Below are 17,709 nucleotides of genomic sequence, written 5' to 3' on the forward strand. Positions count from 1 at the left end.
GCCCCCGGCCGCCGCGCCCGCGGCTCCCGCGGCGCCGCCCGCGCCCGCGCCCCCGGCCGCCGCGCCCGCGGCTCCCGCGGCGCCGCCCGCGCCCGCGCCCCCGGCCGCCGCGCCCGCGGCTCCCGCGGCGCCGCCCGCGCCCGCGCCCCCGGCCGTCGCGCCGCCCGCGCCCGGCGGCGACCTCCGGGCGCTGCTCACGGGCGACGTCTGGGGCTTCAAGCCCACGGGCCAGGGCATGATCGAGCTCGTCGACGCCGTCTGCCGCCGCGCGAGCACGCTCGCGGAGCTCGTCGCGTTCTCCGAGGCCGCCGTCGAGGCCGTCTTCGCGGAGTCGCCGCACCTCAAGGGCCTCGCGCGGAAGCGCTTCCGGCGCGCCCTCGAGCGCGCGCGCCGGTTCGCCGATGCCGAAGCCTAAGCTTAAGCGGCATTTCGCGTTACTCGAAGTCGGCGCGCGCGGTCCGGACCGCGGGCAGCGCCGCGGCGGACCGCGAGTGGCGCTGGCGCTGGCGCCGCGCGCCGTTGGCGCCGGCGCCGGCGGCGCTGATGCCGGCGGCGAGCCGGTCCTGGGCGTGGCGCCGGCCCCGGTGCGGCGCGTCCGCGTTCTCCACGAGCCCCCGGACCGTCGACGACGAGAACCGCGCCGCGTTCGCGTCCATGCGGTCCGCGAGGCGGTCGACGCTGCCCGCGAGCCGCAGGAGCTTGCCGTCGAGCTCGAAGAGGTCGTCCTGCGTCGCCGGCGCGGCCGCCGGCGCCGCGACGGGCGCCGCGGGCGCGCGCGCGGCCGCGACGTGCGCGACCTCCTCGACCAAATCGTCGTCGAGGTCCGGCAGGCGCTTCCGCACGACGGCCCGGAGCGCCGCGAAGCCGCCGCGGCGCCGCGACGCCGCCGCGGCGACGTCGAAGGCGCCCGGCCCCGCGCCGCGCGCCGCGAGCGCCGCCGCGACCGCGTCCCGGCACGTGTCGTCGCCCCGCCAGTGGTCCAGGAACGCGTCGAGCTCCCGCCGAGCCTCGTCGCGCGACGCCGCGAGCGCGGCCAGAAAGGCCGCGGCGCCGTCAGAGGCGACGCGCGCGTCCTCGTCCTCCCTCGCGACGAAGGCCGCGCGCGCGGCGAGGGCCCGGTCCGCGGCGTCGAAGGCCTCCTCGTCCGCCCGCCGGACGCGCTCTCGCTCCGCGGCCAGCGCGGCGCCCGCGGCGAAGGCGGCCTCGTTCGCCCAGCGCGCGTAGGCGGCCTTGGCCGCCTGCGCGGCCTGCTCGGCCTCGCGCCGCGGCCAGTCGCGCTCCTCGAGCTCGAGCGCCTCCCACTGCTGGTACTGCATGCGCATGTTTCGCAGATACTTGATGTTGGGCGCGAGGTAGTTCTTCCGCTCCTTGATGCCCTGGACGATGTCCTGGACCGCGCGGTTGAGGATGGTGGCGGGGTTCACGAGGAAGTCGACGAGGCAGAGGAACGAGACCGTCGACGAGACGCGGAGCGTCCTTTTCGCGGCGCTGAACTGCTTCCAGTCTGCGAACTTCGACTTCGTCGCCGTGGGGACGTGCGCGTAGCTCATCTGCCCGACGGTGGCGGGCGCCGCCTTCCGCGCCACGCGCGAGCCGTCGACGAAGTCCCTCATTTTATTGATGTTTTCGTCGAGATTTTGAAGCTCGTTGTGGATCTTCTTGTCGAGACGTTGAAGCTTCTCCATCTCCGCCTCGCGCTGGGCGATCTCCCGGAAGAGCCGCGCGTGCATGCTCTCGTCCACTTCCGGCGCATCGAGCCGCGCGAGGACCTTGGCGGCCTCGACGCGGTCACTCATGACGGTGAGCACGTCCACGAGGCTCGGGCCGGCGTCCATGCTCGCCGCCGCCGACTGCGGCCGGCCGCGCCGGCCCCCCGTCGCGGAGCTGGCCCGCTGGCTCGTGGCCGATTTCGGACGCGGCGGCATCGTGCGACCAGTCCGCTATGAGATGCCTCAACTTGCGAGGCGCCGGCCCCCCGTCGCGGAGCTGGACCGCTGGCTCGTGGCCGATTTCGGACGCGGCGCGCGCTCGACAGCACCAGACCGCGCTATGAGATGCCTCAACTTGCGAGGGATCCCAGTGTCCATGTCGAGGTTGACGCTCGAGAGGCGATGCCGATGGCCGAAGGTCCTCTCCTCGAGTAATTCGCCATCTCTTCAGCAAGCAGTGCACCTCTTCAGCAAGCAGTGCACTTCTCCAGCGAGTTTTCAGCCACCACCGACCGCATGGCCGCCTTCTCGGCGGACGCCACCCACTACGCCGTCCTCGACTGCGCCGCCGACGCCGACGGCGTCGCGCTCCGCCGCGCCTACCACCGCGCGAGCGTGCGCTGCCACCCGGACAAGCCCGGCGGCGACGCCGCGGCGTTCCGGCGCGTGCAGGCCGCCTGGGAGACGCTGCGCGACGACGGGCGGCGGCGCGACTACGACGCGTCGCTCGCGGCCGCGGCGGCCGCGGACGACGTCTGCGTCTGGTGCGAGCTCCGCCCGTCGGACTTTTCGCGCGCCGACGACGGCGTGCTCGAGTACGCCTGCCGCTGCGGCGGCGCCTACGCGCTCGAGGACGAGGACCTCGCCGGCGGCGGCGACGTGCTGCTCGGCTGCGACGGCTGCTCCTGCGTCGTCCGCGTGCGGCGCGGCGACGCGCGCGGCGGCGACGCGTAAGTTACGGCTTCCGCCAGTAGACGTTCTGGGCGACGAACATCTGCGGCTGGAGGATGCGGCGGCCGTGGAGGAGGACGTCCTCCGCGAGCAGCGCGCGCTTGTTGGCCGGGAGCCGCGGGCACGTGAGGACGTAGTCGATCGGCGCGGGGAGGAGCGGCGCGGCGACGCCCCGGGCCTCGCGGAACTCGCGCACGGCGCGCCGGCAGCCGCCGAGGTGGTAGTCGTCGACGATGACGAGGCCGCCCGGCGCGACGCGGTCGTAGAGGTGGTCGAGCGCGTCGCGCGTGCCCTCGAACGTGTCCGCGTCGACGCGCAGCACGGCGACGCGCGCGGGCTCCGCCGCCGCCGGGAGCGACGCGGCGAAGGGCCCCTTGACGATGCGCAGCCGTTCGCCCGCGCCGACCTGGTAGAAGTGGAGCGCGACGTCCGCCTCCGGCGCCGCGTAGGACCGCGCGGGCCACGACCCCGTGTGCGCGTCGCCCGTCGCCTCGGGGATGCCCGCGAAGGAGTCGACGGCGAAGACGCGCCTCGAGTCGGACGCGTCGAAGGCCTCGAGGGCCGCGGCGGCGAGCGCCGCCGTGCCGCCGCGGAAGACGCCGCACTCGGCGACGTCGCCAGCGACGCCGCGCGCGCAGACGTCCTCGACGGCGGCCTGGAGCAGGTTCAGCGACCCGACGTGGGCGAAGCTCAGCACGCCGCCCTTGCCCGCGTCGTCCCAGGCCCGCGCGCCGCCCGCGGCGACGTTCTCGAAGCCGACGTCGAAGACGTTCGGCCGCCCCGACGGCTCCAGGGCCCCGTCGAGCGGGCCCGCGGCGTCTCGCAGCCGCGGCGTCCCCAAAAAGCCCGTCACCCAGCGCTTGACGAAATCGAGGTACCGCGCGTCGCCCGCGAGGCGCCCCGCCGTCGAGTTCATGCCCGGGAAGTCGCAGAGCACGGGCCCGAACTCCAAATCCGCGACCGCGAGCGCCGCGCCGCCGGCCGAGGCCGGCGGCGCCCAGGGCGCGTCGTCGCCGGGCTCGCGCTCGTCCGCGGCCCAGCGCGGCGGGCGCTCCGCGCGGACCGCGACGGTCCCCTCCGCGGTCCGCTCGAAGGCGACGGACGCGTTGCCGTGCAGCGCGAACGACTTCACGCCCCCGCGGACCGTCGCCGCCGCGCCGAGCCGCGAGTCCGCGGGCGCGCCGGCCAGCGTCGCCAGCGCCGCGGCGACGGCCGCGGCCTCGGCGCGCCGCGCGAGCTCCGCGACGACGGCCGTCGTCTCCTCGGCCTCGGCCCGGTTCTCGACGACCTCGAGCCAGAGCAGGTTCGCCAGCGCGACGGGCTCCAGGGGCGCGAGCCGCGCGGCGCGGGCGAAGTGCTGCCGCGCCAGCGCCGGCCGCCCGCCGACGTAGTGCGCGAGGCCCAGGTTGTTGTAGGCGACCCAGCGCGGGCCCTCGCCGAAGCCGCAGGCCGCGGCGCCCGCCGCGAGGCCGCGCTGCGCCGCCAGGGCCTCGCAGGTGGCGCGCGTCGTGCCCTCGTCGCCGGCGGCGGCCGCGAGGCAGAGGGCTGCCGCTGCGAAGCGGTTCATCATGCCGCTCATGCTACCCACCTCAATTACTAAGGCAACCGGGTCCATCCCCTTCAACAACCTGGTCAACATATCCACCGAAACTAACATTTGACGTCACGTCGTGGGCTGCTTCTCATATTATGGCGCAGCCGCTTGAGGCGACGCAACCGCTGCTGCCCTGGCGGCGGCGGCCCGCGGCGCAGCGGAGCGAGGAGCGCGTCGCGAGGCTCCGCTGGCTCGGCGCCTTCGTCGGCGTCGGCGCGCTCGCGACCATCGCCCTCGCCGCCGCCGGTGGAGCGACGCCGCCGGACGCCACGCCGCGCCTCGCGGCCGCCGTCGCCGCCAAGACCTGCGAGACGTCGTCGGTCTGCGCGTCGAGCGCCGGCTTCTTCGCGTCGCTCTGCGGCGGCGCGTGCGGCGGCGACCGGCCCTGGGCGCGGTCGTGCGCGTGGCAGGCCGTCGCGGACCTCGAGGCGGTCTGCGCGGGCACGTTCTCGCCCGCGGCGCCGGCGGGCCCGACCTGCGAGCGCGACGCCGTGCGGGACAACTGCGGCGGCCGCGCCGATCGCTGCGAGGCCGCGCTCGCGCGCGGCGGCGCCGTCGAGGCGCTCGACGGCCACCTGCCCGAGCTCTGCGCGGCGGCGGGCGCGCCCCTCGACTGGGCGCCGGCCGTCGACGTCGCGCCGGGCGTCACCGAGCTCGCCTGGCGCGCGCGGTCCGCGGAGCGCGGCGGCGGCGCCGTCGCGATCGAGGAGCACTACCTCGACGGCGACTCGCCGCTGCTCAGCCAGACGTTCCAGAAGCAGGCCTACGCCTACTGGCGCTTCGCGCTCAACGGCGACGTCCAAACGGGCCCCTCCGTCGAGGCGACGACGCGCGTCTACGCGACGCGCGCCGCGTTCTTCGCCGCGCTCGAGCGCAAGAGATTGAACGCGGGCGCGCTCGTGTTCCTCGACGTGCTCTACGAGGGCTTGGACACGGCCTACGATCGCGCCGCCCTCGCCGACACCCACGTGCTGGACCACGGCGACCTGCCCGAGTCGGCCTGCGGCGCCAAAGATCCCGCGACGGACCTCGACTACGTCTGCGCGTACCAGCACACGCCCGACGTGCTCCGGCGGAGCTCGCTGCTCCGCGCGCTGTTCGCCTACGAGACGCCCCTGGTCCTCGTCCTCGCGGGCGACGCGGACTGCCGCCTCAAGGACCTGCCGACGACGACGCACCACCGCCTCGTCTTCCCCAACGACGGGTCGTGCGCGACGCAGGTCGACGCGGACCCGGCGCGGCGCCTCTGGTGGCCCGAGGGCCTCGAGGGCCTCGACGACCCGGCGCGCGACCGCGGGCCCCAGCACGGCCCGCGCGGCTTCGCCGCGGACGCGCGCGCGCTCACGGCCGCGCCCGCCGCGGGCCTCGAGGCGCGGCCCTTCCTCTTCGACTGCGGCCTCACGGTGACGCCCCGGAAGCCGTCGCGCGAGACGCTCGTGGCGTCCCTGAAGGCCGGCGGGGCCGACGAGCTCCAGGGCCTCGCGCGCGCCGCGGGCCGCCGCGCGCGGTTCTCCTCGTCGGCGACGGGAACCGCGCCGGAGCCGACAACTTACGGCTTCGACACGGGCGCCGGCGACGCCGCGGGCGGCGACGGCGCCGCGGTCTTCGCCCTGGCCCCCGCGGGCGACACGTGGTCGTCGGGCCGAGTCGTCGAGGCGCTGCTCCGCGGCGCGATCCCCGTCGTCGACGCGACGTACGCGAGCGACGGGGTCAGCGCCAAGGGCTGCGCCGACGCGGCCAAGTTCTGGCGCGAGGGCGAGGCGGGCTTCGCGGAGCGGGCGCCCTTCGTCTTCGTCGACGACTGGGACCGCCTCGCGGACGCGCTCCGCGGCTTCGGTGCGGAGGACGACGCCGAGCTACGGCGGCGCCTCGGCGCCGTCCGGAGCTACCGCGGCCGCCTCGAGGCCCATCTCCGGCGGCGGACGCTCGCCGCCGTCGCCGACGCGCGCGCGGACACGGCCGCGACGACGTGCGCGGCCGCGGCGTTCTCAACGCGCGAGCGCGCGGACCTCGACGCCGCGGCCGCGGCCTACTACTCCGACCCGGCCTGGTTCGCGTCCTTTCCGGACGGGCCGGCCTACCCGGGCTCGGGTTGCACGACGAAGTACTTCACCGACGGCCGCAAGCAGCACGGCGCGCTCTGCTTCGACGCCGCGTGCGCGCCGCCGGACGTGAAGCGCTTCACCTGCGGGCCCCGCGCCTCCTAATTAGCTCTGATCGCCATGAGTGAGCTGCGAGTGCTCGATCATCATCATGATGCCGGCCCGATGCTGTTAATTACCACTCGGCCCGTGGAGAAGTGACGAGGTCAGCCTCCAGGTTCAGGCGCCTGTACGTACCGCCTCTGCCTCGTCGTCTTCGCGGCCATCATGCGGCGGCTCCTCGGGCGCGTCGGCGCGGCGGGCCTCGCGAGCGTCGCGTCGTCGCGGCCCGCCTGGAGCAACGGCGGCCAGTGCGTCGCCGAGGCCGAGGAGGAGGAGGAGTACGCGCTGCCGAAGCTGGGCCTGCGGCGGGAGCGGCGCGTCGCCGACGTCGTCTACGACAGCGTCATCGTCGGCTGCGGCGTGAGCGGGACGGCGGCCCTCGTCGCCCACGGCGCCCGCGGCGGCGGCCGGTCGTGCCTCGTGCTCGACGGCGACGCGGACGCGATCGCGCGGTGCCGGCGGCTCGGCGGCGCGGGCGTGACGTGCCTCCGGGAGCGCGCCGCGCGCGTGGACCCGGCGCGGAAGCGCGTGGAGACGGCGGGCGGCGGGTCCTACGCCTACGGGGGCAAGCTGCTCGTCGCGTCGGGCGGCGCGGCGCCCGTGCCGCCCGAGGGCTTCGTCGACGGCGCCGCGGACGCGCTCGTGCGGGTCCTGGGCCTCGGCGAGTCGTCGGACGCCGCCGTCGAGGCCGAGGCGCTGGCGCTGGCGGCCCGGGGCGGCGAGGTCGCCGTGATCGGCGGCTCGTGGCAGGCCGCCGCGCTCGCGGGCCGGCTCGCGCGCGCGGGCCCGCGGAGCCGCGAGGCGTCGGGCCACAGCGGCAGCGCGGCGACGCTCGTCTTCCCGGAGCAGACGCCCGTCGGCGCGCGGCTGCCCAAGGCCCTGGGCCTCAAGCTGCGCAAGCGCCTCGAGAAGCGGGGCGTCGCCGTCGTCGGGCACAGCCAGGTCCGCTACGTCGGCCCGTCCGCGTCGACCCGGCGCTGCCTGCTCTACCTGGGCCGCGTCGACGACGCGCTCAAGACGTCGCAGGCCTACGCGGACCTCGTCGTCGTCGCCGGCGGCGAGCACGTGCCGCCGGCCGAGGTGTCCGCGCGCGACGCGCTCTGCGCGCCGCGCGGCGCGCAGGTCGCGTCCGCGACGAAGCCCACGGACCTCGACGGCCCGCCCGGGGCGAAGCGGCCCATCTTCGTCAACGAGGAGCTCGCGGCGAACTCGACGATCCTCGCCTGCGGCGACGCGGCCGCGACGCCGTGCCGCCTCGCGGCCGCGACGGCCGCGGCCGCCGCGGCGGCGACCGTGGGCCACCGGGCCTGCACCATCGCCAACGACGCGGGCGTCCACCACGCCGAGGCGACGGGCGCCGCCGCCGGCGACCACCTGGCGACGCTCGACGGCCGCGGCGCGGCCGCCGTCGTCGCGCGGCTCTCGCCGACGGTCGTCGCGGACTTCGGCGACGCGCTGGGCCTCCACGTGACGCTCGTGGGCAAGTGCGACGCGACGCTCGAGGCGCACCACTTCTACGGCAAGCACGTGAACGTCGCCGTCTACGTCGAGAAGTCCGCGTCGACGGACGACGGCGGGCCGAGCCGCCGCGCGCCCGTCGGCGTCGTCTTCTGGGCGTCGGGCCCCGCCGTCGACGCGGACGCCTGCGGCCGCGCGGCGGCGGCGGCGCGCGACGCGCTGGCGGTGCTCGCCGACGCGCCGGCGCCCTACGACGACGAGCACCCGGACCGGCTCTGGGAGCTCGACCTCGAGAACCTGCGGACGCTCCTCGACGAGTGCCTCGCGGCGAGTGGCACGGACGAGCGCGCCTTCCGCCACGCCCACGTCATCTCCCGCGCGGACCGCCTCGGCCCGCGCTTCTACGACGGCCTCGGCGCCGCGGACACGGCGCTCTTCTCCCGGGGCAAGAACTCGAAGATGGCCGACCGCGTCTCGCGCGCCTACGCGTCGGGCGTCGTCCACGGGCCGGGCGACGCGGCGCCGCGGTCCTTCGCGCCGCGGGGGCGGGGCGACGACGACGCCGCCGAGGACGACTGGGTCGCCCTCGCCGCGCGCCGCGCGCCCTCGGTGTCCCTCGCGGCCGCGCGGCGGCGGCAGACCAAGAAGCTCGCCGCGCGCAACCTAACCCCCTAGTCTCGGTCGGTGTGGCGGCGCTGGTCCTCCCGTCGTCGGGCCCGGCGACATGCGCGAGAGCAAGACGACGCAGAGCGCGAATGTGTGTCGTGCTTGAGTCTTAGGGGAGGCGGCCGCGCGGGTCCGTCCACGGCTCCCCCTTAGGGCTCGCAGCCGTAGAACGTGTTGTTGAACTCGCCGGCGAGCTCCGCGCGGCCGCAGCCCGTCGAGAGGCACGCGTCGCAGGCGCCGAGGCACCGCGCGTCGTCGAAAACGATCGTCTGGTTCATGACCAAGTAGCATTGCACGTCGAAGGTCGGCGCCGCGGCGTCGTCGGACTTGACGCACGCGGTCTCCTCGTAGCAGCTCAGGCCGTCGCAGCACGAGCTGCTCGCCAGCCCGCAGCTCTCGCCCTCGGCGGCGCACGTGTTGCTCGCGTCGGACTTGACGCACGCCGTCTCCTCGTAGCAAGAGAGGCCGTCGCAGCACTTCCCGGAAGCTAGCGAGCAGCTCTCGCCCTCGGCGGCGCACGTGGCGCCGGCCACCGGCGCCTCGGCTCCGCCGTAGCATCGGTGGAGCGTGAATGGCGCGGACCCAAAGCCAAAGCATTGCATCGGGCTGCCTGTTTCCTGATCTGGGCACTTCTTGCATTCGCTCACGCACTCCTCCTTCGATTCGAAAAGAATGGTGCCAGCCTCGTACGAGGCGCACTCGGCGTGGAAGACGTCGCGCGCGTAAGCGACGGACGCAGTGGCGATGATAAGAAGGCGGAACATCGTCGATTCGTGTGGCGATGGAGTTTTGCTCAAGACATCAACGAGACGGCAGCTGGGGCTAACATGAATTCAACTTCGAGCTTGGTGCTCACGTGCACCCGCAGGAGGCTCCAACACTACCCGAGTTTTAGCTTCTTCTTCAGCTCGTCCTGGAGGTAGGTCGCGACGCCCTTCTCTTCGATGGCGAGCTCCGCGACGAGCGGCGCGCTCGCGGCGATGAACTCGAACTCCGAATCCAAGGCCAGGCCGACGCCCTGCATCTGCGACATGGCGCGCGACGCGAAGGCGAGCGTCGCCGGGAGCTGGAAGTCGCCGAGCACCGCCGGCGCGCCGTCGCCCGCGTCGTCGCCCGGCTCGCCGGCCGCGACCGCGCGCTGCGCGCGCGACGTCACGAGCCCGCTGCGGAAGTTCGACGCGATCGTCGCCTCGACGGCGGCGCGGTCGAAGCCGTTCTTGACGACGCCCATGCGCTCGAAGGCGTCCACGGTCTTGGCCGCGTCCGCGTCGATGATGCCCTCGAGGAGCCCGAGCGCGCCCGCGGCCTCGTCCGCGCTGAGCGCGGCCGCCTGGCCAAAGTCGTAGAAGATGAGGCGCCCGCCCGGCGCGAAGCCGCCGTCCGCGGCCAGGTTGCCCGCGTGCGGGTCCGTGTTGAAGAAGCGGTGCTTGCAGAACTGGAGGAAGTACGCCTGGCCCAAACGCGTCGCGAGGCTCCGCGCGTCGAGCTCCGGGTCCGCCGCGATGGCGTCGAGGTCCTTGAGCGACACGCCGGGCAGGTACTCCATGGTCAGCACGGTCTCGCCGGAGAGCTCCGGGTAGACCGCGGGCGCCGCGACCCAGGGCACGCCCGAAAAGTCGCTCCGGAACCGCTCGCAGTGGCTCGCCTCGACGCGGTAGTCGATCTCGCGGTAGAGGAGCGCCGCGGCGTCGTCGAAGATGTCGAGCCACTTCTGTTCCACGCCGACCTTCCACTTGCGCCGGTCGAGGAACGCGAACATCTTCCGCAGGAGCGTGACGTCTCGATCGTAGATCTCCCGGAGCGCCGGCCGCTGGACCTTGACGGCGACGCGCGTGCCGTTGCGCAGCACCCCCAGGTGCACCTGGCCCAGGGACGCCGCGGCGACGGGTCTGTCGTCGACGCTCGCGAAGTGCGCGGCGTAGCGCGGGCCCAGACACCGCGCGATCTCCGCGCCGCCGCCGTCGAAGCCCGGCACGTCGTCCTGGAGCCGCTGCAGCGCCGCGGCCCAGGGCGTCTTCTCGAGCTCCTTGCGGCAGGACGCGATCTGCCCGAGCTTGACGTAGGTCGGGCCCAGCGCGATGAGCAGGTCCGCGACGCGCGCCGCGGCTTTCGACCGCACGGCGTCCGCCTTCGCGTCGCGCGACTTCCGTGCGTGGCGCCGCGCGCGCCACTCGGCGTAGAAGACGCGGCAGGCGCCGGCGCCGAGCTTCGCGCCCCGCGCCATGGGGTGCTTGGCGTAGTACTCCCAGCGCGACGTGTCCACCTCTTTCGCGGCGCGGAGCGCGGTGCGTCGCGGCGTGGCGGCTGGCTTGAGGAAGGCATGGGTTGTTGTTGAGGCGGCGATGGCGAGGAGCCAATACATACTACAATATGCCTTGGCCTTCCGCGCGCCCAAGCACGGCGGTGCGGCGACAAACAGCCCGCTCATCGTGGAGCTGGCGTGAATCGCAAGGTTCAGCGACGACTGCCACAAAAGTCCACAAAGGCGTTGCAGGCACAGAGCACTCAACGTCGAGCGTCGACCGCGGTCTCGTGCAGCACGCGAGGCGCTCTCGGCGTCGTCCATTGCACCGGAACTTGCTCGAGAAACGCGTGAAACCAGCAGAAGACACAAGCCGCAAAGCGCAGCCGCTCAAAAGCAGAGAGCAAAGCGCAGCCCGCAATGGCGGCGCAAATCACGGCGCGCATCGGTCGCATCGTCGCCGTGACGTCGTGCAAGGGCGGCGTCGGCAAGAGCACGGTCTCCTTCGAGCTCGCGAAGCGCCTCGCGGCGCGGGGCCTCCGCGTGGGCGTCTTCGACGCGGACGTCTACGGGCCGTCGCTGCCGACGCAGGTGCCCGACGACGTCTCGGCGCGCGGCGTCGCCGCGTCGGCCGACGGCTGGACCATGGAGCCCGCGGCGCACGACTCGCTCGCGCTCATGTCCTTCGGCTGGCTCGGGCGGCTGATGGGCGAGAGCGACGACGGCGAGGTCATCGACCCGCGCGGCGCGGGCACCGCGGGCGAGCTCAGCGTGCAGCTGCTGCACACGACGGCCTGGGGCGATCTGGACTACCTCGTCGTCGACACGCCGCCGGGCACGGGCGAGATCCCGCGCGCGCTCGCGGCGCGCGCGCGATTCTCGGGCGCGGTCGTCGTGACGACGCCGTCGCCGCTGGCCATCGCGGACGTCGTCCGCGGCGTTGCGATGCTCGCGAAATTCGACGTGCCCATACTCGGCGTCGTCGAGAACATGGCAACCTTCACCTCCGACTGCGGCAAGGTCTACCACCCCTTCGGCCGGGGCCAGCTCGACGCCGTCGTCGACGCCGTCGCGCGCGGCGGCGCCGCGCCCGAGGCCTTCGCGCTGCCCATCGTCGCCGCGGGCGCGCCGCGGGACCCGCTCGCCGCGCCGCTGGACCGCCTCGTCGACGCGCTCGAGGCCGCGCCGCCCGCGGAGGCCGTCGCGCTGCCCCAGCTCCTCTGGCACGAGCGGCCCCACTGGCCGGACAAACTGTTCTTCGCCGCCAAGGGCAAGGACCGGGTCATGCGCGGCGACCGCGACTTCAAGATCACGCCGCCGCGGCTCGACCGGTAACAGAAGGCCGTTATCGTCGCGCGCCGCGGCCGACGGGCTCCCGGCGGCCGACGCCCTGGCGGACGGCCCACTCGTCGCGGAGGCCCTGGGTCTCCGGCGGCAGGTCCTCGAGCACCTCCGCGACGAGGTCGCCGTGGTCCTCGCCCTCGTCGAGCGACGCGCCGAAGTCGCGGTTCTTGTACGCGTCCGCGTAGCCGAGCGCGTAGGCCTCGGCGATGTGCGGCGGCGGCCGCGACCGCGAGAACTCCTCGTGCGCGCCGAAGCGCGTCGGCCGCGCCTTCGCCCGGGCGCGGCCGCCGCCGCGCGACGAGAGCACGGCGATCGCGAGGACGCCGAGGCCCAGCTTCACGAGCGGCCGCCGCCAGAGCACTTTCAAGTTTTTTCGGACCTCGCTGAGGTCGAGGCGCCCCGCGGCCTGCCTGAGCGTGTGCATGAAGCCGAGCTGCTTGAGGTGCTCGGCCTTGAGCGCGTACTCTGTGTGCGGCGCCTCGAGCAGCTTGACGCGCAGGCGGCCGCCGCCGGGGTTGCCGATGAGGTAGACGACTTTGCCGTTGAGCTCCGGCCGCGACGTCCCGCCGATGACGAACTGCTGCGACTTGAGCACGTCGTCCACGTTGCTGCTGGAGGTCATGGTGCGCGGCGCGCCGACGGACGCCACCTATAAGCTATTGCCTTGACGCGTCTCTAAACGTAGGGGGCCCGGGGAGGAACCGCGGGAGTCGGAGTTTTAGCTATTGCCACAAGCTTGCTGCTCGCTGAAACTTTGCCGCGGCAAGGCAGACGAAAGGGGCTCGATTGGACGAGGTGGGTGCTCGCATCGGCTCGACGCGCCGCGCCGAGTCGAAGTTCTCGCGTGCCGGTCGGAGCTCGTGAGCGCACCGCGGCGCGGCCCTCAACGCTGGCCTCCTCACCGATCCACAAGAAGAGCAGCGGCTGGGGCGACGAACCGCGGACCGCCATGCGGAACCGGCTCGGCGACCTGCGCAAGGTCGGCGGCGGCGGCGCCGGCGACGTCGAGCTCGGCCACGTGTCCGTGGACATCCCGCCGGAGACGGGCCTGAAGGCGGCCAAGTCGCCCGGCGGCGGCGGCGGCAGCTTCATGGCGACGTTCTTCGGGCAGGTCGACGACGTCAAGGAGGGCATCAACGGCATCAAGGCCGCGACGAAGCGCATCCACGCCATCACCGACGAGCGCATGCTCGCCGTGTCCAACGCGACGGAGGAGCAGCTGAGCCGCGAGCTCACGCCGCTCGTCGACAAGACGAACCGGCGCGTCAAGGCGACGAAGGAGCTGCTGCAGCGCATGTCCGACGAGACGGCGTCGGCCAAGGGCACCGTGAAGCAGAGCGAGTTCCGCATCCGCGAGAACCTGGCGAACACGCTCATGCGCAAGTTCGGCGACGTCTGCAAGGACTACCAGCGCGAGCAGCAGCGCTACAAGAGCGAGATCCAGAAGACGGTGAAGCGGCAGCTCGAGATCGTCAAGCCCGACGTGACGCCCGACGAGATCGACACGGTGCTCCGCAACGGCGGCACGTCCGAGGTCTTCCGGTCCGCGATCCTCAAGGGCGCGGCGGACCCCATCAAGAGCGCCTACGCGGACGTCGCGGACAAGTACCAGGACGTGCTCAAGCTCGAGCAGTCCGTCGCCGAGCTCCACCAGATGTTCCTCGACTTTGCTTTGCTCACGGAGCAGCAGGGCGAGCTCCTGGACCAGATCGAGTACCAGGTCAAGTCCGCGGGCGAGTACATCGAGGACGGCAACACGGACATCCAGTACGCGATCCAGTACCAGAAGGAGATCCGCAAGCGCTACTGCTGCCTCATCGTCATCATCCTCGTCATCGTCCTCGTGCTCCTCGTCGCCATCGGCGCGTTCAACACGGGCGGCGACAAGTAGGGCGCCGCCGTTAACAGTAGAGGCGCTTCGCGCGGACGACGGCCCAGTCGACGAAGGCGACGACCGTCGACACGCCGCCGACGATGGCGCAGACGCGGACGAGGAAGTGCGCGAGCGAGCTCCGGTGCCGCGTGACCTCGACCATGAACGCGGAGAAGTCGTAGACGAGGAAGATGCCCGGGAGCATGGCCGTCGGGCTCGTCGCCTTGGCGTGGGCGAGGTGGTTCATGACCAATTCCTCCTGGGACGGCGGCTGGTTGTGGAGCGGCCGGAACCGCTGCGTGTACGAGTAGCGGACCGTCCGCACGGGCGCCGCGTCGGGCGCCGCGCGGTAGATCGTCGGCACGAGCTTGATGAAGTACTGGAAGAGGCCCGTGCCCGTGGCCGCGTCGACGATGCGCGACGTGCCCGACAACGGCAAAGCCATGCCGTCGTAGGTCTCGCCGAACGCGAGGTCGTGGATGACGTGCGACACGTTGAACTCGGGCGCGCGCGTCGGGTCGAACTGGTGGACGAAGCGGCCGTTCTGGATGGCGGATTCGCCCATGGCGACGTGGACGTTGCCCGCGACCTTGTTGACCTCGAGCCAGCCCGCGAGGTTGCAGCCCTCGCCCTTCTTGATCGCGCGGATGCTGTCGTCGCGCGTGTCGTCGACGCACTGGGGCGCCTCCTTCTTGATCTCCTGGGCGGACCAGCCCTTGTTCCCGTAGGCGCGCAGCAGCTCGTCGCAGGTGTTGCAGCAGGGCTGCTCGGCCGTCTCCGCGCCGAAGCAGCTCTGGCAGCCCGCGCCCGTGTCCTCGGGCCCGTGCTCGTACTCGTTCGCCCGCTCGGGGATGGCCCGGTGCGGGATGGGCGACCCGCGGCCGTCCAGGCGCTGCTTCGTCATGTGCTGCTCCATGTAGGGGTGGTAGTCGCCCGCGACGTCCATCGCGTCCAAGTGGACCTCGGCGCACGTCAGCGCGGGGAACGTGATGTTCAGGCCGATCTTGAGCCGCTGGCCCATGGACCGGTCGACGACGACGTGGTCCCGCTCCTCGACGCGCAGGAAGACGAGCAGCTCGCAGAGGAAGAGCAGCGCCATGACCCAGTGGCCCACGGTCAGCGACACCTTCGCCGCCGGGCTCGGGGCCGTCGTGAACTCCGCGGCGATCTTCCGGTTGCTGTACATGTCCAGCGACTTGAAGACGCTCTCGACCTGCTTCCGCGCGCTACCCGGCGCCGCCGCCGGCGGCTCGTCCTTGTCAAAGCCGCGTCTGCGCATCGTCGATTTGCTGTGGCGAGGCCTGGGGTTTGTGGAGAAGTGAGATAGAAGTGGCGAGTGAAGGATCTTGAAGCCGGGGTCCCGCCTCGCAGTGGCGGTTTTTGCGATGGCCCGTGCGCGCGAACGCGGCCGTCCCTATTTGGGAAACTTTGCAGGCCGCGAGAGGACCCTACTGAGAGTGCGTGTGCAGCGTATCGAGGCGCGGGAACCCGAACGCGTCGCGAAACCAGCCCGTGCGCTCCGCAGTGCAAACCAGTGGAGGTCGGTCGACGGGACCGCCTTCCGCGCCGCGCGCGACTACGGCGGCTGCTGCGAGCGCTTCGGAGGGTCCACGAAGGTACTGCGGACGGGGCGCGACGTCGAACATCGTCCCGACGCACGTATTTCGACCGCGGACTGGCGCTCAAAGCGCGCAGCGAGACGCTGGCGGGCGAGTTCGCATCGATGACGGCGGTTCCAACGATCTCTGGCTGCTGCGGAGGCCGCCCTTGACTACCACAACACCTGCGACGCGAAGCGCACGACCCTGGGACCCGTCGACGTCCCGCGACACGCCGACGGTTTCGGGGTCGTTTTCGGTGCCCGAGACGCGTTTTTTTCGCCGACGAGAAAACGCTGCCGTCGCGCGGTCTTTTTGGCCAGACCGTCGCGTATGGTCATGGCGACGTGCGCGCGGCCCTTTAGAGCGCCGAAAATGACTCGTATGTCGTCGCGTAAGGGTCGGTTTTGGGCTGGATTTCCTCTAGGGATCGGACGAACGCCATCCGATCGCTGCAACACCCTCACCGTTGGGCGTGAGAGTTTGCTGGGGCCTTCCTTAGACGTACCCGCCGGTACTGACCGTTTTTCCGAAATAGGGACGACCGCGTTCGCGCGCACGGGCCGACGCCGGGAGGCGGGACCCCGGATATCTTGACGCGGGGGTTGCCGTCGAGCCAACTAAGTCGGAGCCAAACATGGCCGCCAGCGCAGCGTTGAAGCGCCTCGTCCTCGCGCTGAGCGCCCTGGCGGCGTGCGCGCTGCGCGCGACGACGCCCGCGGTCCGCGCGACGGCGCCCGCGAGGCCAGCGGTCCCGCGGCGCCTCGCCCTGGACCGGCGAACGACGATCGCCACGGTCGCCGCCGGCGCGCTCGGGGCGCTCGGCGGCCGCCCGTCGGCCGCGCGGGCGGAGCCGGAGCAGGCGAACAACAACGTGGTCCTCGTGCTGCGCGTGCAGGAGGCGTGCTCCCAGGAGAAGCGGCTCATCAAGAGCGGCAAGTTCAAGGACGTGCAGCGCGCGAACATCAAGCTCGCCGTGAACCTCATGCTGACGAACTACGCGCTCCTCGACAACGTGAACCAGGCGTCGACGCTCGCGCGGGGCCGGTCCCAGGAGGCGCTCAACGTCGGCGTCGGCGCCGTCGAGGCCCTACAACAGGTCCTCGACTACTTTGACAGCTCGTCGAAGAGCCTCAAGGTCGACACGATCTCCAGCGAGAAGCAGGAGTTCGTCGTCAAGGCCCTGGACGTCGCCGCGCAGCGCATCGACAGCTTCCTCACCTACCTCCCGGCCGCGCAGGTCGACAAGGCGAAGGCCCTCATCGCCTACGAGAACGACCTCAACCTCAAGGAGTACGCCGAGCAGAACAAGGGCGAGAAGTACCTCAACCCGACGCCCGGCGCGTAGGGTATAACAACCTGCTCGGGACTCGGCGAGCCGCGGCGCGTCACGCGAGGAGGAGCTTGGAGCTCGACTTGGGGATGGGGCTGCCGAACCAGGACCGCGGACTGCCGTAGAGCGGGTCGCGCTCCGACAGGATCGTCAGGGCCGAGATCGTGCAGATCACGCAGTTGGAGCCCTCCTCGTGCATGTTGAACTCGTCGAGCGCGATGACGGAGCCGACCTGGAGCTTCCCGTCGTGGATGAGGTGGTTGAGCCGCGGGTGGATCGTGAACTGGGCGTGGTACCGAATGGAGTCGCTCAGGCCGCACTGGTACCGGTCCGTGCGGCCCTGCGGGTTCCGCGCGACCTCGAAGGAGCTCCGCGCGCAGTTGATGGCCTCGACGCTCACGACCTGCAGCACGGGCCGCTTCGGGATCTTCCGCTGCCAGCCGCGGACGTTGACGATCTGCTCCACGGCGTGCAGCGTGCACGGGTTCGGCCCGGCGACGCGCTCGAACCTAGGAGGGGGTGTGGGCATCGGCGCGCCGCGAGGCTTCTGAGTCCCCAGGGCGCCATGGCTTTGCTATCGTTGCCGAGAGGCTGCCTCTCGCTCGTCTCTCGCGTGGAGAAATGTCTCGTTTTTTTCCGAGACGCGGGAGCGCACTCCTCGCGGGTCGGCGACGACTCCGGCGGGATGTCGATTTGCACGCCCATGCCCGCGAGTCGGTCGTCTTCGGGTTTGCGGC

General features: G+C 72.6%; 6 protein-coding genes across 6 annotated transcripts in view; 3 read left to right on the forward strand and 3 right to left on the reverse strand.

The window, feature by feature from the left end:
- AURANDRAFT_66503 (hypothetical protein) overlaps positions 1-4,239 on the reverse strand; it is a gene marked incomplete at both ends in the record, with an annotated part of 6,659 nt that extends 2,420 nt beyond the window's left edge. Inside the window, 2 exons of the mRNA XM_009041763.1 lie at positions 465-1,884; positions 2,669-4,239. Of these exons, the coding sequence (XP_009040011.1) occupies positions 465-1,884; positions 2,669-4,239 (2,991 nt within the window). The remainder of the gene's footprint in view (positions 1-464; positions 1,885-2,668) is intronic.
- Positions 4,240-4,349: 110 nt separating this feature from the next.
- Positions 4,350-8,591, forward strand: AURANDRAFT_66504 (hypothetical protein; the record flags this gene model as incomplete). The annotated part of the gene is made up of 2 exons (XM_009041690.1): positions 4,350-6,345; positions 6,574-8,591. 2 exons carry the CDS (start codon positions 4,350-4,352, stop codon positions 8,589-8,591), a joined length of 4,014 nt encoding a protein of 1,337 aa, XP_009039938.1.
- Positions 8,592-9,462: 871 nt separating this feature from the next.
- AURANDRAFT_31120 (hypothetical protein) lies at positions 9,463-10,806 on the reverse strand (the record flags this gene model as incomplete). The annotated part of the gene is made up of 1 exon (XM_009041762.1): positions 9,463-10,806. One exon carries the CDS (start codon positions 10,804-10,806, stop codon positions 9,463-9,465), a length of 1,344 nt encoding a protein of 447 aa, XP_009040010.1.
- A 456-nt stretch (positions 10,807-11,262) lies between these two features.
- AURANDRAFT_5053 (hypothetical protein) lies at positions 11,263-11,868 on the forward strand (the record flags this gene model as incomplete). Its single annotated transcript, XM_009041654.1, has 1 exon — positions 11,263-11,868. A coding segment is annotated over one exon (606 nt), but the record flags the coding sequence as incomplete, so codon positions are not given.
- Positions 11,869-13,243: 1,375 nt separating this feature from the next.
- On the forward strand, positions 13,244-14,005 carry AURANDRAFT_13713 (hypothetical protein; the record flags this gene model as incomplete). Its single annotated transcript, XM_009041691.1, has 1 exon — positions 13,244-14,005. A coding segment is annotated over one exon (762 nt), but the record flags the coding sequence as incomplete, so codon positions are not given.
- Positions 14,006-14,069: 64 nt separating this feature from the next.
- AURANDRAFT_30967 (hypothetical protein) lies at positions 14,070-15,227 on the reverse strand (the record flags this gene model as incomplete). Its single annotated transcript, XM_009041761.1, has 2 exons — positions 14,070-14,256; positions 14,308-15,227. The coding sequence occupies 2 exons, from the start codon at positions 15,225-15,227 to the stop codon at positions 14,070-14,072; spliced, it is 1,107 nt and encodes a 368-aa protein (XP_009040009.1).
- Positions 15,228-17,709: the final 2,482 nt, after the last annotated feature.

Source organism: Aureococcus anophagefferens (assembly GCF_000186865.1).
Source record: "Aureococcus anophagefferens unplaced genomic scaffold AURANscaffold_23, whole genome shotgun sequence".
Lineage (NCBI taxonomy): Eukaryota > Pelagophyceae > Pelagomonadales > Pelagomonadaceae > Aureococcus > Aureococcus anophagefferens.